General features: G+C 37.0%; 2 protein-coding genes and 2 pseudogenes across 2 annotated transcripts; 1 reads left to right on the forward strand and 3 right to left on the reverse strand.

Moving 5' to 3' along the window:
* Positions 1 to 5,133: 5,133 nt before the first annotated feature.
* On the forward strand, positions 5,134 to 6,106 carry LOC120133822 (annotated as a pseudogene).
* A 79-nt stretch (positions 6,107 to 6,185) lies between these two features.
* Positions 6,186 to 8,841, reverse strand: LOC120133823 (protein FAR1-RELATED SEQUENCE 5-like). The gene is made up of 2 exons (XM_039150338.1): positions 8,497 to 8,841; positions 6,186 to 6,604 (listed from the first exon to the last, which is right to left on the reverse strand). Exons 1-2 carry the CDS (start codon positions 8,839 to 8,841, stop codon positions 6,443 to 6,445), a joined length of 507 nt encoding a protein of 168 aa, XP_039006269.1. The 3' UTR covers positions 6,186 to 6,442.
* Positions 8,842 to 9,376: 535 nt separating this feature from the next.
* On the reverse strand, positions 9,377 to 10,722 carry LOC120133824 (annotated as a pseudogene).
* Positions 10,723 to 10,962: 240 nt separating this feature from the next.
* On the reverse strand, positions 10,963 to 13,065 carry LOC120133880 (3-hydroxy-3-methylglutaryl-coenzyme A reductase 2-like). The gene is made up of 4 exons (XM_039150373.1): positions 12,074 to 13,065; positions 11,794 to 11,975; positions 11,367 to 11,713; positions 10,963 to 11,220 (listed from the first exon to the last, which is right to left on the reverse strand). The coding sequence occupies exons 1-4, from the start codon at positions 13,063 to 13,065 to the stop codon at positions 10,978 to 10,980; spliced, it is 1,764 nt and encodes a 587-aa protein (XP_039006304.1). The 3' UTR covers positions 10,963 to 10,977.
* Between the last annotated feature and the right edge of the window lie 310 nt (positions 13,066 to 13,375).

Genomic DNA, 13,375 nt, shown 5'->3' on the forward strand with positions numbered 1-13,375 from the left:
ATCACTCTAAATCGCTGTGCAATTTTCTATCTTTCAATCTCCTTACTCCCTAAACGCAAAAACCATTCCGACCCCTCTTTACAAACCGTTCTGGTTGTCGAATCGAGCTTCCGAAAATCCCAACAATTGGTATCATAGCCTAACTCGTTAAGAAGGTTTAACCACCTTGAGACGATCCTCAAAGAAGCTCTACCAATTTCCAACGTAACTGACAAAGAAATGACTTTTTCCTCCGGTGCTTATTATCTTAAAGAATATCCTATTATGGATTCACAACCGGTCAACAAGCCACCCTTATTCAATGGAGCAAATTATGCACATTGGAAGAATAAGATGATGTACTTTATTCAATCCTACAATCTAGGAGCTTGGAACTCAATCATGGACAGTTACTCCTCTCCACCCCGCAAGTACAACGATTGGAGTAGAGAAGAGCAGAAAAATTCTCTAAGGCTATACATATTCTATTATGTGCTTTAAGCCCAAATGAATATGGAAGAGTCTCATCTTGTTCCAGTGCCAAAGAGATTTGGGATAAGCTCCAAGTCACTCATGAAGAAACCGACGAAGTGAGGGAATCAAAGAAAAGTCTTCTCAACCATAGCTACGAGAACTTCAAGATGAAACCCGATGAAGACATAAAAGCTATGACGGATAGATTTTCTGTGATTGTCAACGGTCTCAAGGGATATGGAGAAGTAATCCCTAATGAGAAGCTTGTGAGAAAGATAATCTACTCTCTTCCAAAGGAGTGGCAATCGAAGAAGACGACCATTATCGAAGCAAGAAACTTAAAGTCTCTCACTCTCGACGAGCTAATTGGTTCCCTTCTCACTCATGAGATGATGGTGAAGGAAGATGAAGAAAGTGAAGAGAAGAAAAATAATAAGAAGAAAGAGGTAATTGGTTCCCTTCTCACTCATGAGATGATGGTGAAGGAAGATGAAGAAATGGAAGAGAAGAAAAACAATAAGAAGAAAGAGGTAGACATTGCCTTCAAATCCACCAATGAAAGCTATCAAGATTCAAGTGATGAGGTGGATGAAGACGATGATGAACAAGAAGAAGAGATGGTCAAGCTCTTGAAGGAACTCAAGAGATTCATGATTTCCAATGAAGTGAAACATGAATCAACCAAGAAGAAGAGTCCTCCGATATGCTTCAATTGTCAAAGAAAGGGGCATGTAAAGTATGAATTTCATCTTCTAAAGAAAAAGGGGAAGAAGGCATTTGTTGCATCATGGAGCGATGAAGATAATTCCAATAATAAAGATGAAGTAGTCAACCTATGCCTCATGGCCACTCAAGAAGAATTCGAGGTATCTTCTAACTCAAATGAATTTAATTCATTTACTTTTGATGAGTTACAAGATGCTTATAATAGGTTATATTTGGGATTTGAGACCATGAATTCCAAATATACGAAATTAATTTCAAAACTCAAAATTGAAAATAAATCGATTTTGAAAGTTATAGTTGATTTTGAAAATCAAAATAAAATTTTAAAAAATGATTTAGAGCTTTCAAAAATCAAAATAAATGATTTAGAAAAGACAAATTTTGAGTTAGGAGTTAAGCTTAAAACCTTAACAAAAGAAAAAGAATTAATTTCTAAAAACAACCTATTATGTTTAGAAATGACAAAATGCTCACATTGTCATTTTCATGATCATAAGGAACATACTTGTCCTTTGAATAAAGGAAAACGTTTTAAAATTAGGCAAGTATGGGTTCCGAAAGGAACAAGAGACATTGAAACTAACGTTGAAGGATCCAAAGCAATTTGGATACCAAAATCGAAATAAATGTCTCTTGTAGGTGTGTGAGAGCAATGGTGATGAAAGTGATGATATTCAAGATGCTCTAGCCACACATGAAAAAGGAATGGGTAACCTCTAAGCTTAATGATTTAATTTTGGTTATTTGGTTGCTCATTTGATTTTAAGCATGCATGAGTTGTGATATTAAATGATTATGTTTTGTTTTAATCTCATGTATGTTGAAAACAATTGGTATGATGAACAATTTTAAAGTTTTAATAATTTTTCAAAATTTTTAGTTCATCATAATAAAATTTTGGTCAAAATTGGTTTTAATGCAAATAATATATCTCTAATAATTGATATCAATTTTTTTTTAAAAAAAAACTTTGATTTTACAAATTTTAAATTTTTGACCTAAATTTGAATGTTTATGCATGTGGTTTAAATGAAAATGATATATCTCTAGCAATTGATATCAAAATTTTCAAAATGCATAACATTTTTGGAAAACTTTATGCATATGCACTTAATTTTAGTAAATGGTATTGATATCAAATTTCAACAATTGGTATTGCATAAAGTATTTTAGTCTTTGATATATTGAATTTCATGTTCTACTAACATATTTGTTATTCTTTGTAGAAATTCAATTTCTTTTTAAGTGTCAAGTTCTTAAAGCTAAATTTTGATTGGAATACATTTATTGAGGGGGAGCTTTGATTTTTTAAATGATTTTTAAATGTCAAATTTACCACTTACTCTCCAAAGTTATTTTGAACTTCAAAGATCGAATTATTTTTGATATAACAAAAAGGGGGAGAAGTTTGGTTTGAAAAATTCAATTTCTAAATGAAAAAGGGGGAGATTGTTAACAACAATTGTTAACAATTGATATATTTTTCATTAAACAATTTATTAAGGGGGAGTTTTGCCAAAAAATAATTTTTCAAATGTTTTGTTATATCAAAAAGGGGGAGATTGTTGAACTATGTTTTGATATAACAATTTAAGGTAAAATGGTTTTTGGACTTGAATTGAATTTACAAAATGTTTCTGGACTTCATTGAATTTATTCAAAGTTTTAGAAGGTTTCAAAAATAATTCAAAGTCCATTAAATTCGGATTTGAGCCAAAATGCTAAAGGGTGTCAAAGTGCATCCATGCACCCCTGCAGTGCATCCATGCACCCCTGCAGTGCATCCATGCATCCCTACAGTGCATCCATGCACCTGCACTAGTGCATCGATGCACCATGCAGTGCATCCATGCACTCAAACACCAAATGCAATTAGTGCATTGATGCATCAAGGTTGTGCATCGATGCATCCTGATGTGCATCCATGCACGAAGGCTACAACGGCTAGTAACGGCTAGTTTATTTGAATTTAATGAAGGGATATCGATGCACCTTGATAGTGCACCGATGCACCATGTTATGGGCAGCCTTTTTGAGTAGAAAAATCATCCCCAAACGGCTCCAAAACATCCCCAACGGCTACATACAACATCAAACACATTCCAAGCTATAAATACAAGCTAAGGACACTTAAAGAATAGAGAGAACAACTATCCAAGCAATTAAACACAAGAGAAGAGTTTTTCATTCTTATTTCATCTTTCTCTTGTAAATATTTTGTTCTTGTGAGCTCAATTTTGTAAACACCTACCTTAGAGAGGTTTTCTTTTTTACTTATTTTATCCTTTTGTAAAATGGAAAGGTTCTAGCTTATCCCATGTAAAAGCTAGGGAAAGGTTCTAGTTTAGCCCGGAAAAACTAGGGAGTTGTAAGGTTATCTCTTTGCCCTCAAAAGAAAGAACAAATTAGTGAATTTGTTGGAAAATCCTTGGTGAGGAGCTAAGGTAGTGGACGTAGACTTTGGTTTAGAAAGTCGAACCACTTTAAATCGCTGTGCAATTTTCTATCTTTCAATCTCCTTACTCCCTAAACTCAAAAACCGTTCCGGCTCCTCTTTACAAACCGTTCCGGTTGTCGAATCGAGCTTCTGAAAATCCCAACAAATTTCAATGGTCAAGTTAATATTTTATCTAAGTTTCAAGGGTCAAGTTGATATTTATCTAATTTTTAAGGATCAAATTGATATTTTATCTTAATTTGAAGGTCAAAATAATATTCTATCTAAAATTTAGAGGTCAATTTAAAATTTAACTTTTTTACTAACATATTATAATGTGATCAAAGAGTTATAAATTGATAATATAAATAATCAAATGATTACTTATTTTTAATTACGGTGAGCAAAAATGAAACTAAAAAGTAGACTTTTTTTTTATCTAAATATCGATAGGTAATATCATTTTTCCAAATTTTATTGATCTAGCACACTTTCTGACAAGGTGTAGATCATCATCGGCGCATTTGCGGGGTTCCATCTAAGCTGACACCATATCATGACAGGCGCGGAAGATCGAGTTAGCGCCACGTAAGAACAGGAACGGATTATCATCCGCGCCTTTGCGTGGTTTCATCTGAGCTGGTACCACATCATGAAAGGCGCGGATCGTCATCCGTGTCTTAGCATTTTAAAAAAATATGCTTTAAAAAATTAAAATAAAATAAAATTATAAGGATTAATATTGTGATTTAATACATATTAGTTTCATGAGTTGAAGAGCTTAATGAGATTAGCTTATATAGACATATTAGAGTGTTTAAGTTATATTTCTTGACAATGTGAGAGAAAAGCCAAAAATATGTATTTCTTGACAATATTTTTAAGTTTTAAAAAGACAATTATTAGATGTATTTTCTCTAAAATCTAAATCAGTAATAAAATAACCTTGGGAAGTGAACTGTATCCATTTTGGAAGAACTTTAATGCATATTAGTTTTTAATTAAAAATTAATAAATATTTTTATATTTTTCTTATTCCCAAATACATATCAACGTCATGTCATTTCCTTATATTCTAGAAATTGATGTCTCGATGTCACCATGTTCGTGTTGTGTACCTGCGTACTATATGCACCACTTGATATTCAACTATAACCAGAATATTACTGAAACGACTTGGGTTGATGTTTAAAATATGAGTGTATTTACATGTTCCATTCATGAAATATTTTTATAATTCATCTATGCTATATTGTACAAATTGCAAACTGAACTTAGAAGATTTAAGACGTGAACTCCTACAAAATCTAAATACATTGTCATAAAAATACACCTTTTAGCTTTTATATCATATTGTCAAGAAACATAACCTAAACATTTCAATATGTCTATATAAACTAATTTCATTACGCTCTTCAACTCATGGGACTAATATGTATTAAATTACGATGTTAGTCTCTATAGTTTTATTTTTTTAAATTTTTTAAAACATATTTTTTTAAAATGTTAAGGTGCAGATGGTGATCTGTGCATGTCCCTACATGGTGCCAGCTCAGATAAAGCACATAATCATCTGTGCTTTTTATTACGCGCTTTGTCAAAAAGGTGCTAGATCGGTAAAACTTAGAGATAGAGTGTGGTGATTTTTCGGTAAAATCGCCTAAAAATCAACTAGGCTTTCTTTCAGATAGTTGCTTCCGTCATCACTAGATTCACTCAGATAGTCTCTCACAGTGTGGAAGAGAAGCTTTGCCCACTCCTGGCTTTCTTTCAAGCATTGGGAATCCCTGAAAAGCAACTAGACAAAATGATATTGCTGAATCCTAGGCTCATCAGTTATAACATTGAATCTAAACTCACAGAAATAGTCAACTTCCTTGCCACCCTTGCCTTGGCCTTACAACAGAAGAGGTGATTGGTAAAGTTTTGGCTAAATACCCGTTTATGAGTCGACAAAAGGCTATGTCCTACATCCAAGTTTCTGAAATCGATTGGTCTGTCCGAGACAGATCTCCAAACAGCGGTCATGAACTTTCCCGAAGTATCGTGTAGAGATGTTAGCAAGATTCTAAGGCTCAATTTTGCATATCTTAGGAGAGTGGATTCGGTGATGGACAGATAGTAGCTATAGTCACCGGCTATCCCCCAATTCTTATCAAGAGCGTCAAGAATTCCTTAGAACCTAGGATCAGGTTCTTGGTTGACGTGATGGGGAGGAAAATCGATGAAGTAGCTAATTACCCCGACTTTTTCCGGAACGGTTTGAAGAAGAGAATAGAGTTGCGGCACAGGCATTTGAAAGAGAAGGACTTCAGTTGCAGCCTTAGTGGAATGCTAGACTGCAATAAGAAGAAGTTTCTATTGAAGTTTGGTTTGTTTAAAGGGCTTGCTCAGGTACTATAAGCCATTAGCCACATTCCCATTCTCTTTGACTATCATTTCTCATATTGTAGCTTGATTCTCACCTTGGTAAATGAAGTGAAATTTGCATGTGTTTTCTATATTTTTGCCATGTTTTTTTTTACCTCCAGTGCTACTGTGAGTATTATATGTAAGCCATTAACCAGAAATCTTCAGACTATTATTGACGGTGTCAACTAATCTCCACAATCCACTAAAAGAAACTAATAACTCAAATTGACAAACTGTGCACCTAAATGGCTAAAGCACATCAATTATACTGTACATAGCTGCTGCAAACCAGAAGCCATTCCTAATTGCTGACAGCATTCAAAGGTGAAGAGAAGCCTAGGGTTGAATACATACTTGATATACGAAATCAGACTGGATTATATCGAAAGTACATAGGAGAAATGTGATGCAGCGTCACATGCTGATCTTTATGTTTTGCACTTTTATTGACAACTGTAGCTTATGGTCTTCAATGTCTTTTAAAACAGAAAGTAAACTTGACCAGTAAACTTCACATTTTTTACTTGCATACTCCAGCTCATTGGCGAGTTCTCGGAATTTCTTGTCCATATCGTCCTAAAAAAATGCAGCAGCCAACATTACTTTTTGCCCTGTTTCTCCATATATGTGCATATTCAATGACGTTCTTTCATAAGTCTAGCATAAAGAAAATGATAGCAAGTAGAGATATATTGTGGAAACTTGATCATATACATCCTAAGAATCATTGAACGAAGTCCTGAAGATAGTATACGTCAAATATCTAAAAAGATACATGATTTAAAGGCAAAATAAGATGGAGTATAGTCAAATTCACTATTCAGCATAATCATGGAGTAGAAAACCTTAAGCAAGCAAAAGATACTATGCTTTGACCTAAACTTGTAACCCGATTGTTGAACAAGAATATGGAATTAGCCATAGGCAAACAAAAGATACCATACTTTGACCTAAAATTGTAACCCGATTGTCAAACAAGAATGGAATTAGCAGGATATATAATGGGAAAAATGGTCTTCTCAAAGAACCCTTCAAGCAAAAGCACAAGGAAACGCAAAACAATTCATAACAAAGCTAAAAAAAACTAAGAAAATAGTGATGAATATAGCTTACAAATTCATCAAGCCGATAATTCCTTTCACTTCAAAGAGCAAAGACAATTGTTAAAAGAATAAAAGATGGAATAAACCCAGAGACATTTTCTTATAAAAATAAAAACACCGGAATATGTGCGCTGAACCTCCTGAGGTAATTATTCACCTTATCCATTCCCACTGAAACTAGTATTTGGGTGGTCCCCATTAAATTGATCATGCAATCGAAAACTTCACAAGTTTACAACACAATTTCTAGACCTAACCATATCTTCAATGACATATCATGGAGCAAGTTGGAACATACTTTCTCAGAAGTGTACAATAAAAACAATTTTATATGCAAACCTTTGTCCTCGAAGAGTTGCTGTGAGAGTGGAGTTGAAGAATAGGGGAGTTCAATTAGGGGAAAACATCCTTTGTCCTCTTTGTAATCAGTTTGAATAAACAGTAAAACATCTATTCATTTCCTGCTCAGTTTCATGGGAACTTTGGAACAAAATTATAGGCTATTGGGGACTGGTTTTAGCTCTGCCTAATGACCCTTCAATTCAACACTTTTCAGCTCCTGGTCTGTTTTGAAACCGAATTCACTTATATGGAAGTTTATCCCCGGGGCAGTTTTTTGGTCAATTTGGAAGGTGAGGAATAACATTGTTTTTGAAAAGGACAAGTTGGACAGATTGTCCTTGTTTTTCATTGCTAAATTCAGGTTAGCCAACTGGTTTTTAGCAAAGTACCATCTTGTTCCTATCCAACTAGACATGTTGATTGGAGACCCTTCTTTGGCTGATAATCTTACTGCTGCTAAGGATCAGAACAGGCCTCTTTTATGTTGGAGCCCTCCTCCAGTTGATTTCTTTAAAATGAATGTCGACAGAGCTGTCAGTAGCGTTAGGTTTATAGGTGGAATAGGGGGTATTCTTACAGATTGGAACGGTACTGTTCTTATTACATTTTCAGACAATATTGGTCCTAGCCCTCCTCCTATAGCAGAACTGAAAGAAATAAAGAGAGGCATCAACATCTTTGTCTCTTCAGAATGGGCGTTGAAAGGAAAACTTATTATTGAGAGTGATTGTAAATCAGCAGTGGATTGGATTAAAGCTTCTTCGCCGGTTCCTATTTTTCTTACAAGTTTAGTCAAAGAGATTGTGTCTATTGTATCAGATAAAGAGATGATTGTAAGGTTGATACCTAGGTATTGTAATTGAGCGGCTGATAAGCTAGCAAAGGAGAGGATTGGTTGATTTAAGGTTTTATTTGTAATTGTTAAGCTGCTTTGGGCACATAGCAGCTGTAACAGAGGATTGTTTAAGTCTTATGTAATTGGTTTATCAATAATATATTAAGACACTCTTTTCCTTATTCCGCTAGATGGTTCTTGCCTAAAGGTAAAGGACTTCTATGAGGGAGGTTTTTAATGAGGCCTACTATTCCTATAAAAAAATAGTAGGATTTATGATCCTCTCCGAACTTTGCCACCTGATATGCTATAATATCATCATCATCGTCTGATTTTGATGCCATGAATGTCAGAGTTCCAACTAGGTCCTCTTGAAATCTCATAAACAGTAGAGGTCTTTCTTTGGCAGGTGCTCTACCAGAAGTTGGCTGTAAAAATTGCCTTATTGAGTCGGGGTGTTCAAGGAATTGAGGATTCTCTTTGTTCGGTCTATGGTTTGGAGCCGGAGACGGTGAACCACTTATTCTTTTCATGCAAAGTTGTTTGGGAGATTTGGGTGTGGTTTCTTCGAATGTGAAATTATGCTATGTTTTTTTCCAATAATCCCAGAGATTTTCTGCTTTTATGGTTGGATTTATATCAGGGTTCGGAAATCTGGAAATTTGTGCCAGGTGCTGTTTTGTGGACTGTTTGGAATTGCAGAAATAATATTGTGTTTGAGAAGGGTAGGCTGGATCAGATTAATCTTTTCTTTCTGGTCAGATATAGGGTGCTTTTTGGTTCTTGGCTAAGAATTCAAATTTTCCTATTTCTCTTGATTGCCTAGTAGGAGACCTTGGCTGATTTGCATCGTCCACCTTCCAAAGACTGTTTTGTCTAAGGCACAGTGGTCTCCCCCCTCCGGGTTTCTTTAAAGTTAATGTTGATGAGACTGTTAATTTTGATTGGATGTGTAGTGGTATTGGCGGTGTGTTTAGAGATGATGAAAACAAGAGGTTGGGGTTTTTCTCAAGATCGTCCTGTCCGGTCCAGGCCCCCGATCCTTGCTGAGATAAAAGCAATTCAAGCTGGTTTAGATTTGTTTCTGAATTCGATGTGGAAGGATAAAGGGTGTCTTATTTTAGAGAGTGATCCAGTGGCTTCGTTGGGTTTCCAGCAAAAAAGGTGTCTCGCAGATATACAGGGATCTAGTGGCTGCGCTCATTGTACATCATCTGAAGCCATTCATGACCCCTGAGTTCATATTGATCTACAAGAGACAACCAACATGACTCAAACTCCTCAATCGATTCAGGCAAGTTAAAACACTTATGGAAATCTGCTTCAAAAGTTGGATGCTTAAGGAACACATGGGACAACTTCTCTTGGTATTTCTTGAAGATGTGCCATTTGCCGAAACGATGCCGGGTCTCAGGGAAAACCTGTGTAATGGCTGACCGAATAACAGCATCATGATCAGAGGTGATAGAAACCGGAGGGCGACCAGACATTGCCATAAACCAAGTCTTGAACAGCCAAACAAACGAAGCTTCAGATTCATTTATTAAGAAAGCACAACCAAACAACACTGGTTGTCCATGGTGGTTTACTCCAGTGAAAGGTGCAAAAGGTAGCCGATACCTGTTCGACGTATAGGTAGTAATAGTATCAAAGGTAACAGTATCCCCAAAGTAAGTATAATTCATCCTAGACTTGTGGTCGGCCAAAACACATTACTTGTCAAAGCTTGATCTTCATCACCCTGAAAAGCAAAAAAGAAATTTGGGTTTTCAGCTTTCATTTACCTCAGATAATCCAAAAGTAGTTGAATATCTCCTTCTAAGCTCCTCTGCCGATTATTCCTCATATAATTCCTACAATCCACTTCTGTAAATCCAACCTTACTAATTCCACCATATTCTTTTATTAAAGCAGACATAATCTTACGAGGCCCCATCCCAGCAGCCTGCAATGTATCAATCAAAGTCTTTGCGGGCCCAGATATTTGCCTGTGAGACCGAAGACAATGAACCTGGTCTGGAGGAACAAGCTCGTGATTATGTTCCCTAACAAATCCAGCCACAACCCATTTCCCAGAATCCTGCACTTTAACGGACAAAGAAGCCTTACATCCCACTCTATTAATGGTACGAGGACGCTTAGTCTCCCTATCTTTTGTTCTTTTTTCATTCAAATTCCTAAACCCTTCTTTAGCACAAACAAATTGTCTCTGAATAATTGCTCCATCGTGCCTAGAACGTCTAGAATAACTTACACGCGTACTAAAACCAATGCGGCGAGCATAAGAATTGTAAAAGGCCTTCCTGCAGGCTTAAATAACAAGTCACTTGTTTGACTGCCTGCTGATACGCATTTCAAGCAATAATTATAGTAAGCCACTTAATCCTAACTTACATATTGCATTCTTCAACCATTTTTATATCCTCAAATCATTATTTTTACCGCATAATAAAAACAAAAGGTTAATTAGGTTAACAATCCTATCATTTGACAGGCTTTTCTTCTTCTTTTTCTTACATATAAAACATAAAAAGAAAAGAAGTACTAAACAAATAAAGGAAGTTACAAGACATGATATCTGCTTAGGTTATTACAAAGAGATGGTCACAGATTGAATACATTTATAGCATGGGATTTGCAACAAACAACTACACAATCATAATATTCATCTAGGAAGAGAGCTTGGAAACATCCTTACTTGATCTATTGTACTTCATATGGCTGTTAACTAGTTGACCAGCTGCAAGGGCTGACATGAGTGACACCTCACCAGCTAGGACAGCACCGGCCACAATGGTTGCAAGCATCCTGGAGTTTGCTCCAGCTACCTCTTTGCTTGCACCTTTGACCCCAAGCAGGTTCAAACAGGCTGACTGAGATGCAAGCTGAGTTCCACCACCAACAGTGCCAACCTAAACAAACAAATCAAACACCACAAACATAATGAAACCAACCCAGCCTTGATAGGTCTAGTTTTGATACACTTCTTAATCAGCCAGAAGATTTTGACATTGAAAATTCTCGTGTTTGATGATCAGACAAGAATATAATCAGTTACCTCAATTGAAGGCATTGTGACAGAGGTATGAAGATCCTTTCCATCATTAACAGCTTCCATCATAGTGATGCAATGGGAGCTTTCGACATTTTGAGCCGGATCTTGGCCAGTAGCTATGTAGATTGCAGTCACAATGTTACTCGCATGGGCATTAAATCCACCCAGAGCTCCGGCCATAGCAGAACCAGTAAGGTTCTTAAGCATGTTGAGCTCCACGAGAGATTCCACACTAGTCTTCAAGACCTTCCTCACCACGTCACCCTTAATGATGGCCTCACATACAACAGATTTGCCTCGTCCTTCAATCCAGTTTACACCAGCTGGTTTTTTGTCGGAACAGAAATTTCCTGCATCCATTATAAATCCATAAAATTCAGTTATCAAGCTCAAACAAAAGACGAATAACATAATTGTAAGTGAAGCTTACCAGAAATGCCGATGACATCCATGTCAGGGAAATCAGTTTGAAGGAAATCCAAAACGTTTTGAACTCCCTTGGAAACCATATTCATCCCCATAGCATCACCGGTACTGCAAGTGAATCTCAAATATAAATTCTTCCCAGCAATTGCACATTTAATGCCTTGAAGCCTACCGAATCTACTTGATCTGCAACCACCCGGAAACTCAAAGTTCTAAATAAACCAGAACAATATTAGCTAGAATTTGAAACGCTCAATCTGGAATCCAAAAATATTCGAACAAACATGTTAAAAACAACTGCCAAAGTATCGAAATTGTGAGGATCTTCCAAATACAACTTCAGCTCAGCTGCCCATTTTGCGGTGCTGAACCTTACAACAGGAGCTCTAGTCATGCCATCTTTCAATAGAATACTTGTAGCTCCACCAGACAAATGAATAGCCTTACAACCCCTGTTAGTACTAGCCACCAAGCATCCCTCCGTGGTTGCCATAGGGACTGAGAACTCTCTTCCATTAAGCAACAATGGCCCAGCAATTCCCACGGGAATTTGCACGTATCCAACAGGCATCTCACAACACTGCCCTAAAATCGAGTCGTAATCAAATCCATCCAATGGCAAACCCGATAATGACTTCCCCGTTAATCTCTGCAGCGCCTCACGCCTGATCGCAGTTGCTCTCTTGCAATCACCTAACTTAGACTCTAAAGAATATGAAGGGAGTGTTCCAGACACCACAGATTTAATTATTTCTTCGTCTTCATCGGTTGTAACAATTACAGGTTTTTCATCTAACAGTGTCCGGGTAGTTGCAACCGGTACCCGAGGTGGCAGTGAAGGAAACGAGCAATCAAGAGCTTGGCCGTAAGGGACTTTAAGGGCATCTTCTTTACAAAGCAAGACTTCATTTTCCTCTTCCTCTTCCTCGTCCTCCGCACTCCAAACGTCACCAGATGGTCGAAGAATCAAAGACTGAACAAAGTCGATCCCCAAGAATCCCAAAAGATAAATCAAAGAGGCGACTAAAGCAAAAATCGCGACGATCTCTGAAAAAGTGACGACGTGGAGAGGAATTGAAGCTCGGATCTTTTCGCGCCAACGGGAAAGAAGAAAATAAACCACGGAGAAGAAGAGTGTGAAGAACACCGCATTCGTTAGATACAAAGGAAGAGGTAATTCGTCAGAAGCTTTGGCGGTATCTTCCACTACAGGAATCCCCTTCGTTTGTCTGACAGCATGAAACGGTTTAGTCTCCGTACGCCAGCGGCCTTCCATTTTAAGCGGCGGTGGAAACGGAATCCGGCGGCAACGGAGGAGGAGGAACAAACGCTTGTGAAACGATTCCAATCCGTGCTGGGAACGGTTTTTGACGAGGTTGAGTGAGCGAGCGAGAGTTCTGGGGGGGGAATATTTATAGGATTGTTGGGGAGTACACGTGTGGGCTCCAAGCGCTTGACGGAAAGAGATATGATAAAAGGCGCGTGGAAGAAAGAGAGAGTCGTTGGCACGTGTTAGTGTTACAGTAACAGATGAATGATGAGTCAAAAGGACAAAAGAGTGTAGTTGTTTCTTATTGCAATTAAAA

This window comes from Hibiscus syriacus, unplaced genomic scaffold (assembly GCF_006381635.1).
Source record: "Hibiscus syriacus cultivar Baekdansim isolate YM2019G1 unplaced genomic scaffold, ASM638163v2 tig00110597_pilon, whole genome shotgun sequence".
NCBI lineage: Eukaryota > Viridiplantae > Streptophyta > Magnoliopsida > Malvales > Malvaceae > Hibiscus > Hibiscus syriacus.

Bases quoted from the DNA above. Each gene is read 5' to 3' on its own strand.
- LOC120133880 (XM_039150373.1), bottom strand. From the start codon at position 13,065: ATGGAAGGCCGCTGGCGTACGGAGACTAAACCGTTTCATGCTGTCAGA. The intron at 11,714-11,793 runs GTAAGCTTCACT...TAATGGATGCAG, and splicing joins GGATGTCATCGGCATTTCTG to GAAATTTCTGTTCCGACAAA. The intron at 11,221-11,366 runs GTAACTGATTAT...TTGTTTGTTTAG, and splicing joins TCACAATGCCTTCAATTGAG to GTTGGCACTGTTGGTGGTGG.
- LOC120133823 (XM_039150338.1), bottom strand. From the start codon at position 8,841: ATGAAAAGAATAAGTGGTTCACCGTCTCCGGCTCCAAACCATAGACCG. The intron at 6,605-8,496 runs GCGGAATAAGGA...GCATTTTTTTAG, and splicing joins CTTTAGGCAAGAACCATCTA to GACGATATGGACAAGAAATT.